The sequence below is a fragment of the Epinephelus moara genome, chromosome 9 (genome assembly GCF_006386435.1).
Source record: "Epinephelus moara isolate mb chromosome 9, YSFRI_EMoa_1.0, whole genome shotgun sequence".
NCBI lineage: Eukaryota > Metazoa > Chordata > Actinopteri > Perciformes > Serranidae > Epinephelus > Epinephelus moara.
Genome location: NC_065514.1, coordinates 26,517,569 through 26,545,394, shown reverse-complemented (window position 1 = coordinate 26,545,394; position 27,826 = coordinate 26,517,569). Strand labels below are relative to the sequence as shown.

The 27,826-nt window shown below is 41.2% G+C and overlaps 1 protein-coding gene across 1 annotated transcript in view; it reads left to right on the top strand.

Moving 5' to 3' along the window:
- Window positions 1-26,965, top strand: part of LOC126395658 (lipoxygenase homology domain-containing protein 1) — a 36,098-nt gene extending 9,133 nt beyond the window's left edge. The window contains exons 5-41 of the mRNA XM_050053286.1: window positions 668-766; window positions 1,595-1,743; window positions 1,835-1,958; window positions 2,081-2,331; window positions 2,409-2,544; window positions 4,447-4,607; window positions 4,707-4,793; window positions 5,034-5,169; window positions 5,276-5,430; window positions 5,523-5,683; window positions 7,289-7,365; window positions 7,483-7,679; window positions 7,784-7,976; window positions 8,084-8,244; window positions 8,333-8,666; window positions 9,694-9,845; window positions 10,199-10,332; window positions 11,304-11,458; window positions 11,599-11,703; window positions 11,786-11,914; window positions 12,003-12,170; window positions 12,277-12,458; window positions 12,606-12,722; window positions 14,522-14,684; window positions 14,951-15,105; window positions 15,285-15,494; window positions 15,828-15,951; window positions 16,073-16,281; window positions 16,406-16,591; window positions 18,533-18,660; window positions 18,762-18,879; window positions 21,235-21,412; window positions 23,877-24,062; window positions 24,472-24,642; window positions 25,541-25,670; window positions 25,949-26,104; window positions 26,217-26,965. Coding sequence (XP_049909243.1) covers window positions 668-766; window positions 1,595-1,743; window positions 1,835-1,958; window positions 2,081-2,331; window positions 2,409-2,544; window positions 4,447-4,607; window positions 4,707-4,793; window positions 5,034-5,169; window positions 5,276-5,430; window positions 5,523-5,683; window positions 7,289-7,365; window positions 7,483-7,679; window positions 7,784-7,976; window positions 8,084-8,244; window positions 8,333-8,666; window positions 9,694-9,845; window positions 10,199-10,332; window positions 11,304-11,458; window positions 11,599-11,703; window positions 11,786-11,914; window positions 12,003-12,170; window positions 12,277-12,458; window positions 12,606-12,722; window positions 14,522-14,684; window positions 14,951-15,105; window positions 15,285-15,494; window positions 15,828-15,951; window positions 16,073-16,281; window positions 16,406-16,591; window positions 18,533-18,660; window positions 18,762-18,879; window positions 21,235-21,412; window positions 23,877-24,062; window positions 24,472-24,642; window positions 25,541-25,670; window positions 25,949-26,104; window positions 26,217-26,697 — 6,158 coding nt within the window. The 3' untranslated portion in view covers window positions 26,698-26,965. The remainder of the gene's footprint in view (window positions 1-667; window positions 767-1,594; window positions 1,744-1,834; window positions 1,959-2,080; window positions 2,332-2,408; window positions 2,545-4,446; window positions 4,608-4,706; window positions 4,794-5,033; window positions 5,170-5,275; window positions 5,431-5,522; window positions 5,684-7,288; window positions 7,366-7,482; window positions 7,680-7,783; window positions 7,977-8,083; window positions 8,245-8,332; window positions 8,667-9,693; window positions 9,846-10,198; window positions 10,333-11,303; window positions 11,459-11,598; window positions 11,704-11,785; window positions 11,915-12,002; window positions 12,171-12,276; window positions 12,459-12,605; window positions 12,723-14,521; window positions 14,685-14,950; window positions 15,106-15,284; window positions 15,495-15,827; window positions 15,952-16,072; window positions 16,282-16,405; window positions 16,592-18,532; window positions 18,661-18,761; window positions 18,880-21,234; window positions 21,413-23,876; window positions 24,063-24,471; window positions 24,643-25,540; window positions 25,671-25,948; window positions 26,105-26,216) is intronic.
- The last annotated feature ends 861 nt before the right edge of the window (window positions 26,966-27,826 follow it).

Genomic DNA, 27,826 nt, shown 5'->3' with positions numbered 1-27,826 from the left:
AGATAAAATAAAATAAGCCTTGTCAGCTGACAACTAATGAGACAGTCCAAGAGCTCTAATACTTATGTTAATGACACTATCTCCTCAGAATAAATTTGACACTAATGTCAGATGGGTTGTATTTTTTGCAATAAGAAATGTATAACCATGTGTCTGGCCAGAGGGACACAAAGGCGCCTGATAGCCAACAGATCTTCCTACTGTTTCATTTTGTAATTGAATTCCATCAGAGTATAATCCTCAGGTAAACCAGCCCATGTGTCCTCTGCTGCAATGTGATCTAACATCTCAGTACCTGCAGTCAGTCAAGCAGAGCGTTGTGAAGCCAAGGCTCAGATAAAGACGTGAGGGCACAGTGCTGCGAGGGAGTGGTCAGAGCAATATGGCTGTTACTCACACACACACACACACACACACACACACACACACACACACACACACGCACGGTGTTATGAATATTTAACCTGGAAATCATCCGAGGGTGGATTAACAAGGCACCTGCCAATGACAACAGAAAAGTCCATTTAATTATGATTAAATTGTGCTACTTGGCAGGAAATTGATCCTGGAGGATACTGATAATCAACATTTACTGCACTGTTTGCCTCTCTGATGCATTGTTTATATAAATCACGGTATTTCCTGTTTCGTATTTCATGTTTTTCAGTAAATAAATACATAGTGAGTGTGTTCACTGCTGACATGAAGGGAAGTGGAACTGATGCTGATGTCTTCCTAAACATCTTTGGAGAGAATGGTGACACAGGTAGGACTGCAACTAATGATAATTGTTCATTATTGAGTGTTCTGTTGATCATTTTTTTAGTAACTGATTAACCACATTTTGAACAATATCCCCAAACTTAATAAGACATCTTCAATTGGCATATTTTTCTGATTTTCAGACCAAAAAAGATATTACTTTTACAATGATCTAAGCAGGGAACCGGTAAACCCTCACATTTTGGCATAGTATAATTTCTTACTTCATAAGTGACATAAAGGAGCTGTATATGACATTCAACATGGAGGTGGCTGAGCCGGCAGCTAGCAGCTAACAGTGCTAACTCAATAAACAGCACTAACAACAGCAAAAGTGCTGCAAGACCTAACATTGTTACTTGGGGGGATACTGGAGGGTGGGCGCTGCTGCACTTCAGCAATGACACAGTCATGATAACAGCAGTAACGGCCATATTAGCTCAGTACAGAGCAGAAGCAATGAGCTAGCTAATGGGATACACACACAGAGACTCAGCCAGACTGTCTACCACAGCAAAAAACAGAAAAGCTCAGATTACAACACACACAGAGGGAGTGTGACTTTATTCTCAGGATGCCATTACTCCAAGTTATCTTTACTTAACAAGAAGTGGTTTGCTGCCATACCGCTCTGAATGTTGCATACAGCTCATTTAAACAATCACTTGAGCATCAAAATAGTAGGGGAATCAGTTCCTGTTGGTCAAGTAATCTATCAATTGGCTAATCATTTCAAGGCTGGGCGCAGGTGATTCTTATTTAACATCACCAATAGCTATGACAAAGATTTCAGTGTGACTCCTGTTTCAAAATGCTTTGTCTATTATGAAAGGAGAGAGACGACTGGACAGTGACAAAGACAACTTTGAACGCGGGTCAGAGGACAAGTTTACGATAGAGGCGCCAAACCTGGGTCGGCTGAGGAAAATCACCATCGGCCACAACAACAAAGGTTCATCAGCTGGATGGTTTCTAGATAAGGTATGTTCAGTCTACATGTGCACAGATTGTCTTTACTGACATGTACACATGCATAAAAACACTCATGATGGTGCGTAATGTGTCTCTCCAGGTAGTGATTGATGACATGGGGAATAAAGAAGTGTATGAGTTTCCAGTTAATCGCTGGTTTGCCATGGATGAATGTGATGGCAAAATACAGAGAGATGTGTTGGTTGGGTCCGTGCAGCCAATGGGTGAGAGCAACACAAGCCACTGATCAGCTTTATATAAGGTCAAACGCTATTATTACATCTCATTCCATCAGAGTTCATTCATAAAATTGCATTTTTTTGTGTATATTCCTGCATCTACTTAGGAATCGTATACAATGTGCAAGTGATGACTGGAGATGTGAGGGGTGCAGGCACCAACTCTAAGATCCACATGGTCATGCACGGCTCCAAGGGTTTAAAGAACAGCGGCAAAGTATTCCTGGAGGGTGGCGCTTTCGAGCGTGGTCTTATTGACATTTTCAACGTGGAGATTTGTGAACTCATCAGCCCGCTCAGCAGAGTCACCATCGGGCATGACAATGGGGCTGTTGGTGCTGGATGGTACTGTGAAAAGGTACTACACCTCTGCTTTTGATGACAGAGTGATTCTCAAAGTGTCATTCACCCACCAAGCTCCCATTTCCCCTCCAGGTGGTAATATACTGTCCGTTTACGGGCATCGAGCAGACATTTCCTTGCGGGAAGTGGCTGGACGAGGACGAGGCGGACGGACTGATTGAGAGGGAGCTGTATGAGATGGTCTCTCTAAGGCAGAAAAAACAGAAGAGTAGGTGTCTTTAGTCAACTCACAGATCTCTGATCATTGAAAGAAAAACACATCATTCATATTCTCTTTACCAAAAAAAGATTTTAAATAGTATTTTATTGAATTAAATCTGATTTGAAAACACGTTGGCTTCTGATTTTTATGGGGTCAGATCAGTCTCATAATGAATGAACTCACGCAGGGTTTCTCACGAATACACATGCTCTGTTTCACAGTTGTATTTCGGACTCACTAATGCACATGATCTGTTTCGCAAATGCACACGCTCTGGTTCACAAATAAAAAATTTCATGCAAACTTGTAATATAAATTCGGAAATGCACACGCTCTGCTTCACAAACATTATTTTGAGGCACACTTGTAATATCAATTCACAGATCATGCGAATCGCTGAATGTGCATTTACAAACTGCTTCTCATTTGTGAACCTCTCTACATTTGTGAGAGAAATCTGTGTGGTGAATTTTAAGACTCCCCTGACATCGCAGGTCAACGAACGTCACCATTGGCTGATAAATCTGTCAATCAAATTTATGATTCTGATTGACAGATTCATCAGTTAATCAGGTGTGTTCACTTTCAGCCAATTCTATGGCTTCTTACATAGGGTGTATTCATAGTTTATGTTCATTCAAACATGTTACTTGGCTAAACAGAACGCTTCAACTCATTATAATTCAATAACATTGCATGATTTACAACGAGGGGATAATAAGATAAATGTGTTACTTACAGGTTGAGATTGATCCATGTCTCTTCCACCGTTTCAGTCTAGCGCGTCTTGTTTGAACACTGCAAACAGTAGCTCAGTAGCTCTGCGATTGGTTTAAAAGTGTGGAGAAAATGTAAGGAGCCATACGATTGGCTGAAAGCGAACACACCTGATTAACTGATGAATCTGTCAATCAGAATCATAAATTTGATTGACAGATTTATCAGCCAATGGTGACGTTCGTTGACCTGCGACGTCAGGGGAGTCTCAAAATTCACCACACAGATTTCTCTCACAAATGTAGAGAGGTTCACAAATGAGAAGCAGTTTGTAAATGCACATTCAGCGATTCGCATGATCTGTGAATTTATATTACAAGTGTGCCTCAAAATAATATTTGTGAAGCAGAGCGTGTGCATTTCCGAATTTATATTACAAGTTTGCATAAAAATTATATTTGTGAACCAGAGCGTGTGCATTTGCGAAACAGATCGTGTGCATTTCCGAATTTATGTTACAAGTTTGCATAAACATTATATTTGTGAACCAGAGCGTGTGCATTTGCGAAACAGATCATGTGCATTAGTGAGTCCGAAATACAACTGTGAACCAGAGCATGTGCATTCGTGAAAAACCCTGCGTGAGTTCATTCATTATGAGACTGATCTGACCCCATAGATTTTAGGTCCATTTGTAGGATTTAGGGGGATATATTGGCAGAAGTTGAATAAAATATTCTAAGTAAGTTTTCAATCAACCGAAAATAAGAATCATTGAGTTTTGACTTACCTTAGATAGAGCAGTTTATATCTACAAAGGGAGTGGGTTCTTGTTTCTGGAGATTGCCATGTTCACTACCATGTTTCTACAGTGGCCCAGGATGGAAAAACCAAACACTATTTGCGTTTTCGCGTCTGCTTTATTTGGTGTTTTTACTGGTTTTAATCACCTGGTCTACTGGTTTTTACACCTCTGTGGATGATTCGGTTCACAATAAAAAACCTCCTGAACAATGAACACTGACCAAATTCTAACTGGGAGAAGTTTCAGCTGGTTGCAATCTGCAATCCTCACCACTAGATGCCACTAAATCGCCCTAAATCTTACACACTGAACCTTTAAGAGCATTTTTAATTCTTAAAAAAAAAACAGACTAGCCGACTGTCAGATCTACTCTTCTTCTACTCCAGAGTACCCATGGTCCCTGTGGATTTTGACATCAGATGTGAAGGGGGCAGGGACAGATGCCCAGGTGTTTCTGCAGATCTATGGAGAGAGGGGCAAGTCTGATGAGATCAAACTGGAAAACAACTCGGACAGTTTTGAACAGGCCCAGCTTGATAAATTCATGGTAGGCCTTGGATCATCTGTTAAACTGAGGGCATCACATTGTCTTCCACTGTTAAGTTCTTACACTGGTCTACACTCCTAAGATTTTTGATCACTGTAGGTTGAAATGCCAGACATTGGAAGACTGCTGAAACTGCGCATCTGGCATGAGAAGAGACATCCATTCGCTGGCTGGCATTTAGCGAAGGTGAGGCCGTCTGTCTGACCTGTCAGTGTAAGCTGTTAAGTCTGTTGTATCGCGTCCCTTCTTAGCACATAATTATAGACTGAATTACAGTTTAATCTTGCACTTGATCTCAGAAATGTATTAATTGTTTGGAAAATGCATGTTAATGTCACTGCTTCAGTCTGTATTTGTCTGAGGGTCAGGTCATGAACCAGAGATGAAGACGTGTATGATGACACGTGAGGCTGTGACTTTCTGCAGGTCACTTTGCTCAAGACCCTGACGATGGAGGAATATTCTTTTGAATGTGGCCGTTGGTTGGATATCAATGAAGACGACAATGAGATTGTCAGAGAGCTTCCAGCTACCGGAGCACTCATCGATGAGCCACTGCCCTGTAAGAAACACACAGAGGACAGGACATGCAGATATTCAAACTCTGTGTGAATGCAGGTGTTTTATGTAATATAATGTGAGTGTCCTTGTCCCTTTGTTTTATTCAGTGATAAAGTATCGTGTCACCATCTGCACCGGTAACGTCAGTGGCAGTGGCACTGACGCCAGCGTCTTCCTCAACATTATCGGTGACCATGGTGACACAGGGGAGAGACTTATGTTTATGAGCAAAAACAATGTCAACAAATTTGAAAAGGGCAACGTGAGTGCAACATTAATACACACAGCAGAAAGCGACAGTCGGGAAAAGACTGCAAACATCTTTAACCCATTTTCTCTCTGTCTTTCCTTCAGCACGATGAGTTTCTCATTGAGGCGGTGTCCTTGGGCCAGGTGCACAGAGTGCGTGTGGGTCATGATGGGCGTGGTGGAGGCTGTGGTTGGTACCTTGATAAGGTGATGGTCAGGGAGGAGGGCCAGCCGGAGAGTATGGCCATTGAGTTCCCCTGTTTCAGGCAAGACAGTAATACTTTCCACATGACTTAAAGGAAGGACTTAAAGGACTCAAAGGAATAGATTGGTATTTTGGGGAAAACAGTTATACGCTGTCTGCAGCGAGCTGTGTTACAAAATCAATACCACTCCTATCTGAGATTGGTATTGATCTTCTCATTTAACTCTTGGCAAGAAAGCAAATAAGTGTATGTTAAATTTTCTTATTAATTATTTAGCCTGTAACCCACTAAAACATCAAACAGCTGAACAAAATCATCCAAACAGCCCTAAAAACCTCATAAACCGGCCATGCTTACCTTTACTAGTACTCCCGTGACGTGTGTTTAAGTAGTTAGGCAGCTGATGGATGAGTTTGCCACTACAAATAGGTACTAAATGCACATTGGTCAGCCAACTCTCTTCTTCTGTAACTGGAGCCAAACCGCAAGGCTAAGGTGCAGTGTTGCATCTTGAAAGAGGCTTTTCCTGTCTGTCCGTCTGTTTGTACTGTTAAAAGGGAGAGGTGTGGTAGCTTCCCATGCAAAACAATGTGGAACAGTTGTTTGAGTGTTTTGTGTTGCTTGTACTGTTATGTGATTATTTTCAAATGAATCACATTATTTTTAGGAGATTTAAATTCCTCATGATAATCAATAATCATAGGCCAGAGTCCTGTATCAGTTCCAGGTACCTGTCACAAAAAATCTGCTGGTGGTATTTTGTCTTAATTTTATTTCAGTTCTGGGTTAAACAAAAAACATGCAGGTTGATTATCACTGTTAAATAATACTATAAATGATAGTAAAGTGAAAATAATAACAATTTAATACAACATTTTAACGTTTTTTTATCTTCTGGCTGTTGACGTTATGTGCCAGTTCTGTCTTCTGCGCCAGCTGGAATATGAGATTCAATCACTTCAGTTCAATTCAGTTTCGTTTATAAAGCCCAATATCACAAATCATAATTTGCCTCAGAAGACTTTACAGCATATGACATTCCTCTGTCCTTTGACCCTCACAGCGGATAAGGAAAAACCTCCCCTCCAAAAATCCCCTTCAGGTGCAGAACAGGCATGCTAATTCTGGAGGTTATGAGAACAGGCAAAAAATGTTTATTTGGATTATATATCATGAATAACCTTTGTTTATTTAAAAAATTTTTTTTTGCTTAACATGTATGAAATGTACCAAAATGATCACTTTAAACGGCTATTACAGGATTTGTGGTTTCGGATCGGGCCGCGGATCTTATGTCCTCGGGTCAGGTTGCGGAACTAATTGGTCTTACTTGTGGCTGGTGGGGCTGTTGCGGTATTGTGTGTCGTGGTGCTGGTTTGAAAATCAGACCCATGCAGGACTCTGTCTTAGGCTACTTAAAATGTATAGATTTTAAATGGAAGGTCGTGCATTATGTAAAAACTTAGACTTGGCAAATATAATTGTTATAATGTGTAGCTCCAGCCAGTGTATTTGAACATCCGGGTCTTACCCTTTCTACCCTATTCATTGTGTAAAATGAATATGTTTCCATATCTGTAGATTAAAAGTTTTAAATTAATAAATAACATGGTGTGAGGTCTGCTGCCGGATACAGTTTGTTCCTATCTGTGTGTTTTTCTTTAGGTGGTTGGATCGTAATGAAGATGATGGACAGATTGTCCGGGAGTTAGTCCCAGCTGGAGAAGGCCTGCGTCTCTTCAGTGAGTGCATAAATAACATTTTCAATCAAGGATAGGTTCAGCAAATTGAAAAAGGACAACATATCTTTTCAATGCTTATATAAATGACATTAATTTCCATCCATCTGTCCTCCCAAGATGTCAGCTACCATATAGCAATCAAGACGGGCAGTGTGAATGGGGCCAGCTCGGACTCCAGGGTGTTTGTCAAGCTGTATGGGGAGAAGGGTGATACCAGCAAGATGATACTGGCAGTTTCTGACAACGACCTCAGGAACTACTTTGAGACGGGACAAACTGACATCTTTACTATTGACACTTTTGATATCGGAAAGGCAAGTTCTTAAGCCATGAATACATGTCACAGAGAGTTTACAGTTCGAACTATATCCGTGTTTCCTGATTCTGTTTCTTCCTATCTCGTCCTCTCTGCTTACAGATCAACCGTCTCCTGATTGGTCACACTAATGAGGGTTTGCGGGCTGGGTGGTTTCTGGACAGTGTACAGATCTCTGTACCAGTTCACGGGCTGGAGTACATGTTCCCGAGCCACCGGTGGCTCTGTAAAGACGAGGCTGATGGGAAAGTGGAAGTTGAGATCTATCCCAGTGAGGTCTTGGAAATTGAGCAATGTAAATAACAACAATATTAAAAGTACTGTACAGTCAGAATTAAATCAGTGGTTATGAGTTGAAACATACTGCTCTGCTCTACATAATCTTTCCTCCTGTCATAACAGTGATCAACTATGAAGTAACAGTGGTCACAGGGGATGTGCGTGCAGGTGGCACCAATGCCAATGTCTTCTGTCAGATCTACGGAGATGAAGGAAAAACCGAAGTCATCGCTCTCAAAAGCCGCTCCAACAATTTTGAGCGTGGCACCACGGAGATCTTCAAGGTCTGTATAAAGCCTTTGTCATGTTATGTCAATGTATATGGAAGATTTAAGTCCTTGGTTTGACCACTGTTTCATACACACAACCTAGATTGAGGCTCTGGATGTCGGTAAGATCTACAAGATGCGTATCTACCATGATGGGAAGGGTATCGGAGATGGCTGGTTCCTGGAGACAGTGGACATCAAGAGGCTGACGATGGCTATGGTGCAGGTTGAGGTGAAGAAAGAGGAGACCAAGAAAGACAAGAAGAAGGATAAGAAAAAGAAGAAGAAAGAAGAGGAGGAGGAGGTGGAGATTGTTGAGGAGCTGCAGGAAGTGGTGGAGGCATTTACATTCTCGTGTAACCGCTGGCTGGCCAGGGATGAGGAGGATGGGGAGATTGTGGTTGAGCTGCTGACTGACGACAATGAAGACCTGGAGGGTAATCAGAGTGTGAATGTAATGTGTTGATCCACTGGTATTTGCTTCCAAATGCTAGATAGATAGTTTCAGGCCTTGTCCACATGAGTTTTTTGAAAACTTTTATGCGTTTTGGCCTTTTGTCCACACACAAAATGCGTTATAGGTCACAAAAGTGGCAATTAGTGTAATGGCAGATGTAGTTCTCACCTTGCTTACAGGACTTTTTACATGTTTTCACATAAATGTACAGTTACGCTTCTGCAATACTGAGCAACAGAGGCCATATTGTTCTTCTCCTTTTGCATGGCTTTAGGGTTAGAGTTACTTCATGGTTGTTGGTTTGACACACTGTATACAGCGCTTCACTTGTGTTTTTGCGCTTATTATTTGGACAGAGATTTTTTTTAACCTCCTGAGACCCTGTGTCCTCATATAAGGACATTACATTTTGAGTTTACTTGTCCTTATACTTCCTCCTACTTAACTTAGACCTGTTGTCCTTGTTCTTGGACACTTTTTGTGCCATCTAGTGGTAGTAAGAGCCTAGTACACTGATCCATGTAAAAACAAGATGGCAGCCATCTCTTCCAAGTCAGTCTGCAGCCGATCCCAACACAAAAGTGGACAAGGTCCAAAACCTGATTAAATTTAATGGTTGAAACTTAGTTTATTTATGACTAAAAATGTTGGTTGTTTGATATGGCAACAAATTTGACTGATTTTAGCAACTGTAACAAGCTAAGACCCTGTTAATGAGGAAGTACTGATTTGAGGACATTGGAACTTTATTATTGTCTCATTTGAGGGTATTGGGACTTTTATCATTGACAATATCTAGTATTTAAACCTATGGGGTACTGATCCCAGATAGCTAGGAGAAATTAAAAATGCATACCAATCAATAGTTTGGGTCTTAGGAGGTTATTAAGTGTGTTTGGATGGTATTTTTGGGGTGTGGGCAGGAAAAACACTGTTTGCAAAAATACCTGTATCCATGCCACTAATTGTGATGTTCTGACTGTGTCTAACTGTGTTTTCTCTCTCAGTGAACTCATATGAGGTTCATGTGTTTACTGGGACCATGTGGGGGGCGGGGACTGATGCCAATGTTTACGTCAACATCTATGGAGAGACTGGCGACACTGGGGAGCGACGGCTCAGGAAGGGAAACAACCTGAACAAATTTGAAAAAGGCAAAGTAAGCTTGGTTTCTTTCAGCTCTAGATGTGCTCTTTTTTATTTGATAATCTGACTGTTAGTATGTGTTGAAAAAACAGTCTAACATTTTGGAATATGTGTTTACTTTACTTAATGAGATGATGTAATATAGATTTATTTATTTGATCTGATGTGTTCTACATGATCACAACTGTGATCACTGATTCTGTTTTCCTGGATTACCCTCTATTGTCAAAGAATCGTTGGATCTAAGGAGCCTTGCAGGTTAAATACAGATTAAATAAATAAGTAATGACACTCTTGTGGACTGCTACACTGAGACCTGTGACATTTCTTGACCCTTTGTCACTGTTTTGTTCACGTGTGACCCAGGAGGACATTTTCAACATCACAGCAGTTGATTTAGGGGTCTTGAAGAAGCTGAGGATTCGACATGACAATAGTCAGGCCAGTGCCGGCTGGTTTTTGGACAGAGTGGAGATTGTAGACAACAAAGATGACACAACGTAAGTCATGACAACGTTAGAAAGTAGAGCTGCAACGATTAACTGATTAGTTGCCAACTAATTTAATCACAAGCTAATATGTTAATCAGTTAAATGGTTTGAGTACAGGACAAGTAATCAACATAAAAACAAACAAAACACATGACACAACACAGTACAGGTGGGGGAACTAGCATCAAACAAACCCAAAGAAAGAAAGACAGAAAGAAATTAAAAGAAAAGAAAACAAACAAACAAATAAATAAAGTATGAAACACAGTAATTTACAGTAAAAAGTCAAAAGTCTTTGATTCCAGCTTCTTAAATATGATGTTCTAGTTCCTTTTCCTTCTGTGACAGTTTGTGGTCAAAACAACAGACATTTGAGATGTGATCTTGGGCTTTGAGAAACACAGACACCATTTTTACCTTTTTCCGAGATTTTATAGACCAAACAACTAATCCAATAATCAGTAAATCAATTGACAGATTAATTGACAAATAAGATAATCATTAGTTGCAGCCCTATTAGAATGAAAAAAAAAGATCCCTCAGCACTTAAATTCAGATATAGATGTGCAACTGCATCTTCACACAAAGCCATGAATAATTGAATTAACCATTTAATTACAAAATATGGTTTATCAATCATTTATATCATAGATGAGAAATTATTTACACCCTGTTGAATCATTCTAGACACCAGATCATTGCAACAGGTTTCACAAAACAACATCATCCTAATCAGCAGACACAGCCTATGCACATAAAATGTCTGTAGAGCTCCACTGTGTGGTGTAAAATGGTACTCTGATACATTCTGGTTAAGTGATGGCCTGTCTGTGGAGACTTGGGATCCATGTAGCTCGAGATGCCCATTGTCTTTTTGGTCAAGGAAACATTTAACAGTATAGACTAAACAGATTATTGTATTGGTACGATGCAGGCTGCACACTGCACGGAACATACATTCGGTATATGTTTTGTTTCAGGTACTTTTTCCCTTGTAAACGCTGGCTGGCTGTTGATGAGGATGATGGACAGCTTGCTAGGGAGCTTGTTCCTGTGGATGAGGCCTTTATGAGGAAAGGAGATGATGATGATGATGAGGAAGACTCTGAGGCCACACTTGGTCTGGAACAGAAAGGTGAGAGCAACATAATGGCTGCCCCGAGACAAGAGACTTCTGAAGAAGACATTTTGTCTTTTTTAAATGAATATATAGGAACAATATTTAAGAACAAGATTGCCTTATGTTTCATTCATTCTGATTTCTTGTTATCACAGCCATGTCAACAACTTACAACATGAGGATAAAAACTGGTGACAAAAAGTACGCAGGAACTGATGCTAATGTCTTTGTGACCCTGTACGGCACCAAGGATGACACAGGTAAAACTCCAGACTACGCATTGATATCTGTGTGCATTTTTATATAAATGATTAAACTGCTCTATAATATGTGCGTCTGCAGGGATAATTAACCTGAAGGCTTCAAAGACTCATAAGAATAAATTTGAGCGGGGTATGATTGATGAGTTCATCGTGGAAGCTGTGGACATAGGACCACTGAAGAAGCTGCGTGTTGGACATGACAACTGTGGTACAGTAGGACAGACGGCCAGCCTGTGCAGTGAATAATGCAAATGAGTCTACATGTGTTATCACAATAATGTGTGTCGATGTTTAAGGAGGAGGATCAGCAGGCTGGTTTCTTGACTGGGTGGAGATTGATGCCCCGTCTCTTGGACAGAAGCTGCGCTTCCCTTGCGGCCGTTGGTTGGATAAAGGGGAGGATGACGGAGCTATCGTCAGGGACCTGTTCCCTAATCCTCTTCAGACGGAGCTTTACACACCATGTAAAATGTCATTGCATGACAGTCTACATCACACTCACAAAAATGCAGATATTTGTCATTTGATGGACATAATTGGTTATTTTTCCTATTTGTTTTCATTTTGTAGTTGTTCCTTATGAAATTAAAATCTTCACAAGTGACATATTTGGAGCCGGTACGGATGCCGATGTCTTCATTGTGCTGTATGGACGAGATGCAGTGTGCACCCAGCAGAAGTCTCTGTGTGTGAACAAGAGGGAGAGGAGGATGTACTTTGAGAGAGGAGCTGAGGACATGTTTATTGTTGAGGTACAATAACAGTGTATAGTGATAAACAGATACATAAGTAGAAGTAGAGGACCAATGAAGAACAGCAAGGCCATGAGTGTATTTACTACAGTAAATACAATACTGAATGCAGTGTTCATATAGTGATGTGCTCTGCTTTCTGTGCAGCTAGAGGAGTTGGGAGATGTGATTGAAAAAATCCGGATCGGCCATGACAACCGGGGGGTCAACCCAGGCTGGCATCTGGACAGAGTGGAGATCAGACGTCTGCTCAGGAAGGGAAAGGTACTGCCAATGGTGGACAGATCCTTTTTTAAGTAGGAGCAGCCTGTTGCACCAGCTATATGTAAATTCTCTCTTAAGTTGGGTCGTTTGATCATAAAGCTTTGTCGATGTTTGGTGGCACCAAGGAGACATAAGGTTCATCTTAGCTACTTTGGCATAAAGTCCACACTAAAAGAAATACTGTCACAGTAAAGGATGTTTTCAATTCCTGTGGCCAATTAGGTAAAAGCACTGTACTGTCTAATGGCAAAAAAAAAAAGCAAATCATAAAAAAAACAAAAACAAGAATGTATGTCAGCTAGGACAAAGCATTATGATTAGGTAACGTAACCATAACCTACAGCTCATGCAGAGTAACAACAGTGACATCGAGTGGTGAAACCATCATAGAGTGATTTAATGCTAAACAATTATTGGGCAGATGAAACTGTGACAAACACATAATGATAGCCTGTCAGAAATGAGCATTTGTTAATTATAGAGCTGTCTAACCCTATATATTTACTGACCAGTGTGGTATGCACCTCATTTGCATGCTTTCAGACCATTTAATTTCAAGCATTTGTGTTTTGAGTATAAAAGACAGGAGATCACCTGTGGGTATAATCTATCACAAAGAACTGTTGTCAGTTCAAAACAGCCGGTATAATGCACTCCTCTTCCAAGTTAACCAAGTTTTACTTAGGACTTTAAACTTACAAAGGGCAAGGTGTAAGATTGTAAGAAGGTGTAAGAAGTTGTAACTTATGCCTATGTTGGAAATATTTCAGCTGCTGCAAGTCTTAAAATGTTAATATTGCATCAACTCCAATGTAAGTTGGAAATTAGGTTCAAAGTAGGCTACCTTTGAACTTGTGCAACCCAGTGTAGTACTGCAAAATAAAAACACTCTATACAAGTAAAAGACCTGCACTGGGATGTGACCTGAGTTAATGTACGTAATATTAGCAAAATGTACTTAAAGTAATCACAATTCAGAAAAAAGTAAGTGTTATACTATATACTATATTATACTATATATTATATTGTTGGATGATTATTACTGAGGCACTAATGTGTAAGTAGGATTTTACAGTTGTAGGTCAAGGTGAGGCTATTTTTAATTACATTTATATAATGTTCCCATTTTATAAAATGATGATGTATTGCAGGAAAATCTTAATCTGTTAAATAACTATTAATAAAAGATCAGATAAATCCAGTGAAGTAAAAAGTATTTGCAGTCAACTCAACTCAACTCAACTCATATCTATTCATAAAGCACATTGACCAAAGTGTTGTACAAAAGGAATAAAACGCTACAAACACATACATGAGAGGCAACATAACTGTTAGGTACACAGCTCACACATTACGAGACACAACACACACAGGCACACATCAGGGAAAACCACAACAGGTGGACTCAAACGCTAATGAATCAGGTAATACACAGAGACACAATCAGAGCCAGGACCAACAGCAGGCGATGACATTGTAGTGGAGTGTAAGGGTAAAGTAGCGTTTAATGCAAACAACTCAAACAACTATTGGTACTGATTTCAGGACTTGTACATTTATGCTTGGCAAACATCTCAAATATTTGTTGTAGAGGACTTAAATTTGTCTTTGCCATGACAGACAAATAGAAGACTCTTAGTGCTCCCATCTGCTGCTCAGCCCTAAACACTATTTTTGGTCAGTAGGTGGAGATGTTCTCTTCACAGACAGATGAGGGTAATCCAGCACTGTGATTTCATGCTTTATCCCACATTCTGAGCCTCGGCTCAGACAAAGACAAAATACTGTGTTCTCTCTAGGGTTCAGAGACTGTCATCTTCCCGTGTGAGCGCTGGCTCGCCAAGTCAGAGGATGATGGCGAAACCGTGAGAGAGCTGGTGCCCTCTGACATCATCACTGAGAAACTATCACGAGACGGAAGCCTGAAAGTCACAGAAGTGGAGGTGGAAGATGCCCTGGAGAGTATGCAAACATTATACACACAAACATGCAAAAATATGTGTAGGATTTATCTCCCTGTTGTGGTCCTGTCTTTTTGCACCTTTCTGAGCATTAGTTTGGAAACAAGACACTTTTCCCTTCAGGTCCTTTCTAATCCCTGAGTGAGTCTGCGTTATGACAGTGGCATCAAGCAGTGATTGAAAATTGCTTTCTTTTACTCTGTTTTCTGCCAATTGCCTGTATCCGATCCCTCGTGTGCTTGTCTGTGATCGTCGTCCCCACTACAGCTCACACATACACAGTATCAGTGATGACAGGTGATGTGTACGGAGGCGGCACCGACGCCAACGTCTTCCTCACGATTTACGGGGACCTGGGGGACACTGGGGAGAGGAAGCTCAGCAAGTCGGAGACAAACAGCAACAAGTTTGAACGGGGATCTGTAAGAATACATTTTGTGTATTATCCAATGAAGTGAGGACAGACAAATAATCCTGACACAGTTAACAGCTTTATAAAAAAAAAAACTGAGCTCCAGCAAATGTATCATCCAAAAAAATCAGGTAATACATGATTATAGTGTGTTATCATTTCAGCAATGGTCATGTTTTGTGTCCCCAGGTGGATAAGTTTACAATAGAGGCCGTCGACCTCGGACAGGTTTTCAAGATAAAAATCCGGCATGATAACAGTATGATGAGTGCCGACTGGTACTTGGACCAGGTGGAAGTGGTTGACGTGGATACGGAAGAGGTCTTTCTCTTCTTATGTGAACGCTGGCTGTCCAGGAAGAGGGAGGACAGACGTATTCAGAGAGTCTTCTATGTTAAGGTAAATGGACTGCAAATGGATAAATGGAGTGCATTTATAAAGCGCTGTACACTACAGGCACCATTCACACACATGTCCATACACTGGTGGTCAAGGCTACCATACAAGGTGCCACCTGCTCATCAGATAATCATTCACACACACTCACACACTGGTGACACAGCCATCGGGAGCAATTTGGGATTCAGTGTAGACTGCAGGAGCCAGGGATCAAGCCACCAACGTTCCGTAGACTTTGTGTGATTCTATAGATGCAAGCATGATCTGTGTTGGTGTGTTTGATAGCATAACCATGTGTGTGTGTGTGTGTGTGTGTGTGTTGTGTTCTTTCAGGGTTACGAAGGAGTTAGAGAGAGCCTAAACAGCAAGAAGAACTCAGCCCTGACAGTGAAGAGTGTCGACAGTAACATGAACAAAAAAAGTAAAAAGAAGAACGAGGAGGAAATTGAGCTCCCGAGTAAGAAAAATCTTCAGCTTTGCTCTGTGAACATTTGTCATGAATATTCTAACACACACACACATCTTTACATAATCTCTTGTGCTCATGAATGAATAAGTGTTGTCCCCTTCCTGTGCAGTCATACCATACCACATCACCATCTGCACTGGACTTGAGCGGGATGCGAGCACCACCAGCAGGGCTTATGTGATCATTATCGGGGCCAATCACACCCAGACAGAGAGGTTGTGGCTGGACCTGCCGGACGGGAAGAAGGGCTTTGAGGCCGGCTCTCTGGAGAGCTTTCAGTCCCACGGTTCAGATGTGGGGGAGATCAAAAAGGTCGAGGTGAGGGAGGGGGCTTTTAGAGTTTCAGTGATGATTGTGTACTTTCACGCGTGCACACACACATGACCACGCAGAAAAATACACCCACGTTGCTTGAAGTGATTGTTTCTCACCCTCCCTGCAGCTCGGTCATGATGGGGCCACTCCTGAGAGTTGCTGGCTGGTTGATGAGCTGTCTGTTGCTGTGCCAACCAAAGGGGTCAAATACATCTTTGCTTGCAAGTGCTGGCTGGCCAAAGATCGGGGAGATGGTTTGACTGCTAGAGTATTCAACGTGCTGGATGCGGAGGCCATTTCAATCTCCCAGCAGGTATGTTAATGTGAGCAAATGGACAAAAGCACAGTAATATAGCAGAGAACATCACAGTTATATCAAATCACTGATAATGAGTAAATTTCTATCATCTTTCTATCAGTTTCTATCCTTAAAAAGCATTCATTTCCAATTAATACAATTAAATCTGGTAAATATATTGGCTTAATTGGGATTTCAAAATAATTTCATATGGAACTATTATCTCTTTACCACACTACACCCACCAACAGTATCACCTTGCAGAAGGAAGTGTGCATCTACTGCTAACTCACCAAGCACCACTGAGCTAGCTAGCTAGCACCACTGAGCTAGCTTACGACAGTGTGAGATGTAAATATTAATTGCGTCCTCCTTGACTGAGCTGTAACGTTAGCTAGCTCAGTGGTGCTACGCAAGCTAGCAGTAAATGCATGCTTCTTTTTGCGCGTTGGTATGGATGGTAATTCGGTAGAAAGAAAATAGTTCCTACATGAAACTGCTCACAACAAGGTCTGTGGGTTATTTTAAGTAACCGGGTCATGATTTCAGGAAAGAGACATTGCTGTTGAGTTTCTCAAATGTATTTTTCTGGCACTTCGAGCACCACAGGCCAAGTGCCATCTAGTTTCATAATATTCAAGAGCAGAGGCATTGTAGTGGGGGGGAAAGTGGGACCAATTACCCAGGGCCCCAGTGGGGGGGGGGTCTCTCAAAAAGCCTGGAATGAAAGTTTGCTTTTCATGCAGTTTCTTATTTCTAAGTAATAACTGTTATAACTCAATAGAAAATGGGCTAAAACCAGTTGAAAGACTGAGCTTTGTATGAAAAAGGTAAGAGGAAAAATATGTATTTTTGATTTGGGGTGAATGGCCCCTTTAAAGAACACATTCCACTTCATTTCAGGTACATTTGAGATGAGAAAAAATAATTCTCATTGCTTTTAATACACACTGTAGGCGCAAACATTTGATTTATTGAAAAGATTTTGAACATTATTGTGCTATTACTCATGAATCTAACGCCCGGGTCACACTGCCTAACTCTACCTTTGCATGATGGCTACCTAGCTGAACTGCTGCAGCTTGCACACATGTTGTGTCCACATAGATAGTGTTGCTGCGGCGCTACTAGTGCCACCTCTGTCTTTCTACATTGAGTTTGCCTCATATAAAAGCCACATTAAAAGTCTTGTGTTGACGAATGAAGGAATTCTGCCCACAGAAATGCTAGAGGTGTTGAAATTAAAATAACTACTTATATTTTTATCAGGTCTGTGACACATTTTACAGATACAGACATTGAAACTGTAGTGGTAGGTGTAGTGTTGCTGATATGATGTCAGTAAGACTATAAACAGATTATTTTCACTGTCTATTTTTGCTGGGAACAGCAAGAGTCACATGGAAAAAAGCTGGAAGCTGCACAACATGATTCATTGATTTACTGAGGGGTGATTAATTGGTGAAGGTATTAGACATCTCTTAAAAAAAATGAGGGCTTATCCTGGCTGATTTTTAGAACAGTTATGACACCATTATGTTCATGATTGTGTGGAGCCCTTTAACTTTGGTGGTCCTTCGATAAATTGGGTGAAAGTTATGCACAATCATAATGTCAAGAAAGATTATAAAAGATGAGTGTCCCGTCTCCATATTTATGTCTGTCAGCAACGGAAATATGAAATAATAGAACATTGCTTTACAGCTTTGGCTTTTTTTGAGTACCTCTCCATGTCCTGTTCCTGTGACAGCTGTGTCACTGTAAACAGATACTTTCGATGTTCCATATTCACTATTATTTTATGGGTATTTACAGCCTTATAAATGTTAAAAATATAACTATGTGTATTGTTTAGTACCTGGAAGATAAAATCCGATTGGAGTTTTAGAGGTAATACTGCCTGTGTGAGCATGTGAAGAAAAATAATTAATAAAATGTCTCATATTTTCATGTCAGATAATTTATGAGGTGACGGTAGTAACAGGAGACGTCCAAAACGCGGGAACAGACACCCTGATCTTCATGTCTGTGTTTGGAGCCAACGGCAGCACTGAGGAGATGCTGCTGCAGAAAAACGAGGACAGGTAGCCAAACGTGGCCACCAGCACACACAATGTAAAATAAAGACATCTTTTCATTATACTGCAGAATATAAACTTTGTGTTGTTTGTGTGCCAAATAACAGGTTTGAGCGCGGCCAGGAGGACACTTTCAAGATGGAGATCGACGACATTGCCCCACTGAAGAAAATGAGGCTTCGTATTGATGGCTCTGGAAGTCGACCTGACTGGTTTCTGGATCAGGTCAGTTCACCTTAAAAAAGAACTCCACCAATTTGACACATCAATGTCTGTTTAGAGGTTTTGGGGTGTACCACTGCATATAAGGCTAAGGTTGCATATAGCCGTTTGTGGCTCCAAATAAAAGAAATATGGAGGTGTGAGCTTACAAAACCTCTGTGGCCCACTCCTTACCTCTGACAAAGGCTAGCAGCTTATGGCAACATTAGCCACCACTAGTATAACACATTGAACTTTAAGTGACTGAGTGGCTACTGTAAGCACCAGGTTCTGACACAGAGGAACAATGCGTGGAATAAGATGGATGATATCTCTTATTATAACTGTTCATCAGGAGACATGTGTTCAGGATATGCATGCAAGAAAATTGTCAAAGATTACAGCAAAAGGAAAGCTTTAAGCAGAATTAAGGCTCCAGAATAAGCTGATCATGTACTATGCACAGATTTCCTTTATTCTTGTCAAGGGCTAATTGATTAGGAAGAGGAAACTGCACATCTCGTCCATAAAACATAAAACCTGGAGCATAAAAAGCAGAGCAGTAACTGTTGGCTTTTGCAAAAAATCAATAGTACAAAGCAGTCACAGGTTTGTGTTTTTACTCTGGCACTGTATGCTGTAGGTCACAGGATCGTTCAATCTATTATATCACACAGCACAGACAAATACACACACACACACACACACACACACACACACACACACACACACACACACACACATCTACCCATGCCTGCAGGAGAATGGTCAATGATTCACCCACCCACAAAGACACACACACGTACACAGACACATACGCAGTAGCACCCAGAGTTCCTGGAGTGAGCATATTGACCCATTTTATTCACCATGCTGCTGTTTCTTGTATCACAGACACACACATACGCCGGTAATGAGCTGTGTGTGTTTCTGTAGTGAGCAGAGGGAGAACACAAAAAGAAAACAAAAATCATCTTAAATTTCCTTTTAGTGTGATTCCGTGTGTGCTAGTGCAAAAATCACAATTTTAATGTGTAACCCAGCGATATAATCGACTGCATTAATATACATAGCTTCCCAAAATGGTTCAGTACTTTCTCCCTTTGGCTGACCCTGTGAGGACAGCATCACTGCTCACCTCCAAATTCAGTCTGATGTCTGAGGCCAAATGAAACAGAACACATTTCCTATGCAAATGTCTTCTCTGGTAAAGGCACCATGCCTGCAGAGCAGCAGAGCAGTCAGGAACAATACCGAGCCCTGTCCGTCCGTGCCTGGGACTCAGCGACTGCAAACATCTCCTTGACTTGACCCTGCACAGAGCCTTGTGTGTTCAGCATCACAAGCAGATGTGCTGCCTTTATGGATTGCTGGGTCTATGTATTGAAATGGACACAACAGTGCACCAGGCAGACTGCCAGCATAGTAATCTGGCCAAATAAATATGCAGAGTGGAGAGGTAATACGAGTGTGGCTGCCCGAGCTGGGTCTTTGTCTAGTGACAAAATGTTTCCCAGGATGAGTGATCAGAGGCAGGGTTTGTGTTCATACACACTAGTGTCCATAATAAGACAATGTATGACACAATGCTTATTCATATAATCATCTTGTTTCACCACTTTGGTTCAGACTGAAATATCCCAACAACTATCCCAAAATGTTGTGCAGTCATGGTGCCCAGAGGATGAATCCTATTGGTGATCCCAAAGCACCATGAGATTTACTGTTATTGGATTGCCTTGAAATTTAGTGCAGACAGTCATGTCCCCCTCAGGATGAATTATAGTACCTTTGCTAACATTGTTCAGGTTGATCCTTAGCTTTCCCTCCAGTGTCATCAACTGGTCAAAATTTTAACTTATACTTTTGGTTATGGCAGAGCATCTGCAAAACTAATAACATTTCCATCAGACTCAGGTGTACTTTAGTACTATTTGGTAAATGCTTGCAAGCCAACACGAACAATACTCTCTGATGAACATGGTAAACACTGTACCTGCTGAAAATCAGAGTGTTAACACTTTGATTTTAAGCATGTTAGCATTTAATTCAAGCTTCATTTTGGCTACGTAAAACCTCACAGAGCTGCTAGCATGGCTGTAGACTTTTAGAAATGGATCCGTATTTATTCTTCAAACGCTGACATGATTAAATCTTAATATGTCATAATATCACATAATAATATAACTAATAATAATAGTAATATTTAAGTCTAGGTTGTATTGTACGTTCACACACTTTTGGTTACACTTGAGTTCTCCACTGATTTTATTTTGCTTTGACTGTGATAGTAGAGCTTGAAAAAACAATGTCACGATTCTAGATGACATTTAGACTAAGTGTGATATTATATTTGAATAACTAACTCTGTGAAACCAGGTGATCATGCGCAACCTGACCACAGAGGAGGTGTCTGTGTTCACCTATGAAGATTGGCTGTCCAAGACACGTGGACCCAAGAGAACCATGAGCTGCGAGATGGCTGCTGTGGTGGATGAAGAGATGATGGTGGAGCTCACCACGTATATAATCCAGGTCAAGACCAGTGATTGTGCAGGTAACTCCTCAACACATGCCAACTGCTGTCAGCTTTCTTATGAAAATGATTTGTTAAGTTTATCAGGTATAGCCAACCAAAAATTGTGAATGTATGAATATATGCTTGCATTATCAGACATACTGTAAAGCAGTCTTTTCTGGCTTAAAAGCTTTTTCTACTTGCAACTCATCATCACAGGTTGCATATGTCAGTGTTTGTTGTTTAGTTTTATTATTTTCAGCACCCTGGAGAGGTTAAATTATTCAGTTTCAATTCATAAGCAGAGAGCAAAGATTAGGAAAAACACTCAGAAAATATAAACAATTTTTGTGCAGCAAAAAAAGTTTTCTGTTTTCCTACACCATTAATTATCTAGCTTCCTTTTGGAGGAGAAGGGGGCCAAGGATTGATCTTTGGGGAACACCTTTGGGTTCACATATGGATCAAACCTGTGAGGCACAGGAACCGAAGAGTTTGAATTAGCATCATAATCATCTATTTAACATTGGGGGCTAAACTGACCATTGACCAATATATATTATAATTACTGCATGGGTTCAAACACCTTCAACAGATGAGGCCATTTCAAGTCCACTTATTAGGCCAACTGGCATCATTCATCCATCCATTCCTTCATCTGGGGGGCAGTATCAGGTCAGATCCACAGTGAGCAGAGCAGATCACACATCCTCTTTCATCAGTGACATCCTCCAGCTCTTCCTGGGGGATCCTGATGGACTCAAATGTCAGATGAGAGATTTCATCTGTCAAGTGTGTCCTGGGTCCACCTTGCCATCACGTCCCTGTTGATTGTTTCTTGAACTCTTTCAAGATAAGACACCTGAGGGTAACCTGCTGGTGCTTAAATGGCTAAGTTCAAAGTTAAGGCTGGCTTGATATTTCTCAGATGAGAGTATTCCCCACCCTGTAACACCAAATTAGCGCTACAACCTTGTGGGGGTGATTTATGTCTGTAATGTCATTCCTTTGACCACTATCCAAAGCTCAAGGCCGAGTTCATGGATATGTTACATAGCTATTCATCAATCATCAGTCGTTTACTTATGAACACACAGCCGAGGTTGGTGGAATTTGCTTTTTGGTACAGCATGGTGGGCAAGCTCAATACAGAAGTGTCAGTAACATCAAACAGAGACATATAGTAACATCACATTAGACACATGACTAACAAAACAGACATCATTCACATGTAACCACAGGACCAAGTTCACAGACAAGATTTATAAGATTGAGTTTTAAGTGCAGTCCATCTATCAGGGTTTATGAGAAGTCTTCAGAGTTATTATTGCAGTGGAGGAAAAAACAGATTTAAAAACTGCATCAGTTGACCTGTCCTTGTGCAGACGTTTGTGTTTTCCAGGAGGAGCAAATCTGGAATTATTCATGTCTGACTCAAACGTGGTAATGAAAGAAATCCTCTTCAGAAACCCTCCACACGGCTTTGCTCCCTCTTTTCTTCATGCGGTATTTTCTATAGCTCAGTAGGGCTGCTGATCAATACGATAGCGTGGCGAGAAGTCTGAGCCGACTTCAAAGGAGTGCTCTGCCCTTGGCTGTTACTGGAAGCTAAGATGTAGCCCTGCACCACCACTGAGGCTCTGGAGGAATAATGAGCCAGGCTGATAGACACACACACACACAGGCACACTCTTGCAGACAACATTACATAGGCAATGCTGAACATATAGCAATGCTCTCCTTTGGGACCATTGTGGGATGATCTGCATGTCTAATGTGACAAGGCATTGAATGTAAATGTGCGCACAGGGTGGTACATAAAAAGACATTTAAAGGTAACAGCAACATTAAATGCAACTCTTACTATCTACATTTCTATTACTGCTCATTAAAACTACGGGCTGTTCATTAAAATATCAGATTCCTAGTTTAGTGTACAGACATGTCTCTGAAAAAATGCTGCAGACTGAGCGAGGCTTGTGTTCACCATCGCCTAATACACATTCATTCGGTGTCTAACTCACAGTAATGAAATAATAAAGCACAGAGGGATTATAGATGTGTTGTCTGAGTCATAGTACGCACCTCTCTCTGCTGCTCATTTTCCTTTTTGCATAGTGTGTCTGGTTGTTAGCTGATCTTTTTCCTTGGGGCTCTGCAATCTTAGTATTTATTGGCAACTCAAGAAACCCCTGCTTTAGTTGGGCAGCAATGCAGTCTGAAAGTTCGACAACAAATTGCAAGCGCTTTTGAATTTATAGTCAGCACACTCTTGTTCACAGATGAGGTCAAGTGCATTTTTGTAGTTAACAATTTTATGCGTTTCATGCTGTCAGAATAAAAGTCAAGAGTAGAAATGTAATTTTAATGATAACGTTTAAATGAAACTATACTGAGCTAGCCCAGCTAACACTTGTTTGTTTAATCTGACATGTTTTTTGTTCGAGTGAAGCAGAAATTCAGATTCACTTTTCTAAATGAGGTGACTCTCCTGTCTCCTCAGGGGCGGGCACCGATGCCAACGTGTGGATCATCATTTTCGGAGAGAATGGAGACACGGGGACGCTGGCATTGAAAGATTGCAACAAGTCCAACAAGTTCGAGCGCAAGCAGTTGGACACATTCCGTTTCTCAGATATCCTCAGCATGGGAGACCTCTCTAAAGTGCGAGTCTGGCACGACAACTCAGGTCAGCCCTCAGATCAACAGTCACTCTGCATAGTGGGCTGATTAAATCTGCACTTTATAACTGGCATGGTGAAAAGTGCTATATAACTGAAGTTTATTTAAGCTACAACTTAAATTACAATCACTGAACCGAAAATAAATCTGGACACAGACACGTTAGTCTGACATCACAGGAGATGTCTGAGTCACCACTCTGATATTGATGAAACCTGAACAGTGGATGACTTCATGGGGCTGCTGTCAAACACTAACACCTGACAAATCACTGTCTGGCTTTAAGGAAACCTGAAGTGATGACGCAGCTTTTTAGTCGTTGGCCTGAAAGATCCCTGCATCCATCTTGTTTCATCATTCTTGACAACATTTTTACTTACTGTCTTGTCTTTGCTTCCTGATCACATTACACCCAGGTCCTGCTCCAGGATGGCACTTGGAGTATATTGATGTAAAGGATGAGATCATGGACAAAACATTTCGTTTCCCCTGTGACCGCTGGCTTGCCAAGAATGATGACGATGGACAGATTATGAGAGAACTGGCGTGCGCTAACAACGACTACTTGGACCTCAACGAGAAGACGAGTAAGGCCAGCACAAAGGACACATTTTAAAGTCCTTGAGATTTCAGTTCTGGTTGATTTGATGACAACTATGGTTACCGTGGTAACAGCAAGTGCAGTTTAAGGGTATGGTCACATATGAGCGAATGCAGGCAAGTGACCATTGCCTGCTGGGGCGATATTTGTGCTAAATGTGGGGGCTACTGGATGTGAAGGTTGTCTTTGGAAGCTAGCTTGCTAGTAAATACAGTGAATTATGATGTTATTGGTACGATTTCCATTTTCCCGCCATACTGCGAACCAGACAACATCTCTCATATGGTTTGTATCTTTCATGGCCAATATCATACGTTGTCAGCTGGTTAGACACGGCAACAAGCGTGGTCAACCATATCACTTCTTTGCTGTTGGTTGAGGTTGCTACTTCATCGGTCAAAGTTCACCAAAGTTGAACTCCATGCAATGTGAAGACACAAATTTTGCTTTGCCATTGGAGGCGAAGGTTTTATTCTTGCACTAAATGGAAGTGAACGGCGGCGAATATTCCCAAGTGTTCATTTTGCTCACGTGTGATTGTACCCTAAAACTACAGGTCCCAGAATTCTGGAGTCCAGCAAACTCTCATGACTAGCTACTACAGTATATGTCTGTTTTTATAGTGCAGCCAAACAATAATAACTACTATGTAGAGAGACAAATACAGAATGTAAATACTGTATAACATAAATGGCTGTTGAAGAAAAGATGCAGACCATTAATTGTCAAATATAGTCAAAAATGGGGTTTGATTTCATGAAAATCTTAGGGATTACAACTTTGAATTATCCCATATGTTACTGTGCTAAGGACTAGGTTGTGTATTATGTTGTTGCAGGACTGTTTATTTTCCACTTTAACTGTCCCTGTTTTCTCTCTGTAAGAATACGAAATTTGTATCACAACTGGAAACACTGAAACCAAAGAAAATGCCTGGATTGTACTTGAGGGGAGGAAGGGCCGATCAAAAGAATTTGTAATGGAGAACTCCTCAAAGAAAAAGAGGTTCTTGCGGTAGGTACTCGGTGCAAGATTAACTTAATGAGCTGCAACTTGTTTACATGAAAAAGCTTCAAGAAATGTGCTTTCTCTCCCTCTAATTCTGCCTTTACACTTATTATGATAATCCCACCAGCACCAAGCACTCGAGCTCAGACCAGTGCTGCAATCCACTATGATGACATTACACCATCCAGAACAAATTAGCAGTGACATGAATTTAAAGTGTGTGGGTCAATTTAAGGGAACAGCTACTCGCTCTAACATCCGTATTTATTTTTCTTTCTTTACAGGGGAAATGTTGACAGGTTTGACTTTTCATCGAAGAACCTGGGGGACATCGCTGGTATCTGCCTCGGCCACACACCCAAGGATGGAAAGAAAGTAAAGGGGGAGGTTTACTGGCACGTGGAGGAGGTCGTTGTCACTGAAAGGGAACTGGGAAATAAGTAAGACGTCTGTTACTGCTCAGTAACCCACATCTACATCCAGAAGTCATTCATTCTACTCGTACCATTTCTTGGTAAAAAAAATAATTTTGCTCCATCTCATCACCTCCAGGTACATCTTCACTTGCAATGCCCTCATCCCTCTCTCTCCAAAGAGAGATGAGTTCTTGAACTTTGAGTGTGCAAAGGCCATTGAGAGCTTCGCCAGTAAAGCTCGAAGCCTGGTTCCCGTCAAATATGAGATCATCGTCATCACAGGCGATGAGAAGGGAGCGGGTACAGATGCCAATGTTTTTATCACAATCTATGGCTCCAATGGAGACTCTGGCCAGCGGCAGCTGCGGCAGAAGTTTCGGAACCTTTTCGAACGCGAGCAGACGGACCGTTTCCTGCTGGAAATGCTGGACATGGGAGAGCTACAGAAGGTTCGGGTGCAGCATGACAACTCCGGTCTGAGCCCCGGCTGGCTGCTGGATCGCGTGGAAGTCACTAACACAGCTAATGGTGTCACCACCATCTTCCTCTGTGGGAAGTGGCTGGACACTAAGAGGGCTGACGGGCAGATCGCCAGGGTCCTTTACCCGAAGTACTAGATAAACTATTTATTTATACATGTATGTAGAGAGATCTCCCCTGATGTTTAAAAGTAATGACCAAAGATATTCTGCTCTGGCAAGTTTTATATCTCAGGAAGTGAGACTGATTTTTACATTCAAAGTTTTATATTATTATTATATTATAGTTAGATGTTTAATGCTACCTGGAAACATAGCCTGCAATGAAATACTGTGACAACATCTTCTTGGTCAGGAAACTGAATGTGCCATTCTTTTTAAGTTTCGTATGTCAGGGATGGTTTGTTAAGTTGTTTTGTTATAATTTAGTTATTTTAAAACATTAAACTCTTTTACAGTACTTAGTAATTTTGTTTTCCTTGATCATACAAGCAAAATCCAAACCTACAGAAGTTTATTTTAAAGCTGCATGAATACTGTCCTAAGCCCCTCCCACCAGAACGACTGGACGTATGCATGTGCTTCATACAGTAACCCAGTGTTTTCCATACAGTGATTTAATAAATCTTACTTAATTGCAGAGTTGCACGCAGTGCATTCAGTCAGCTGCTCTTTGCCCCACTCTCTCTCTATTAATCAGACCACAAATGAGACAAGAATTAGCAGGTTAACATTAGCCACCACACCGTCCCTTCGCCTCGCTCCACGCCACTGTGGACTGCTTCCCTGGGAGGAGAGTGCAGCAGCTCAGGAGATGGACCTGCAGTTGGCGGCTGTAGCACCTCGAAATAAGTCATCAGAACACCCCAACAATGGTTGCCATTGTGGGCTGGTAGCCAGCAACAGCGCCAGGTCTAAGCTGTTAGCTGATCCAGTGGGAGTCAGAGCTGTCCGGTTCCCTGGAACTGGGGTTTGCGCTGGCTGGAGTTAAGTTGCTGTGGCCGCTGACTAGGGGTCCATCTTCAGACCAGCTCTTGTCTCAGCGAGGTGGTCTGTAGTGGCAGGGCATGAGACAGGGGTAACACTGTGATTTGAAGGTCTAGCTAACGTTAACTGCATAAACGTGAACTTGAAGCTGCTGCAATTAGCCTTTTGCTTTGGCTAGCAGAAGGCCAAACTATTAGAAGCATTTTCTCAACATTTCTTTAGCGATATTGCAATAAGGGTTGTTTTGTTTATTGTCAGACTCTATAACTCTCTTTTGAAA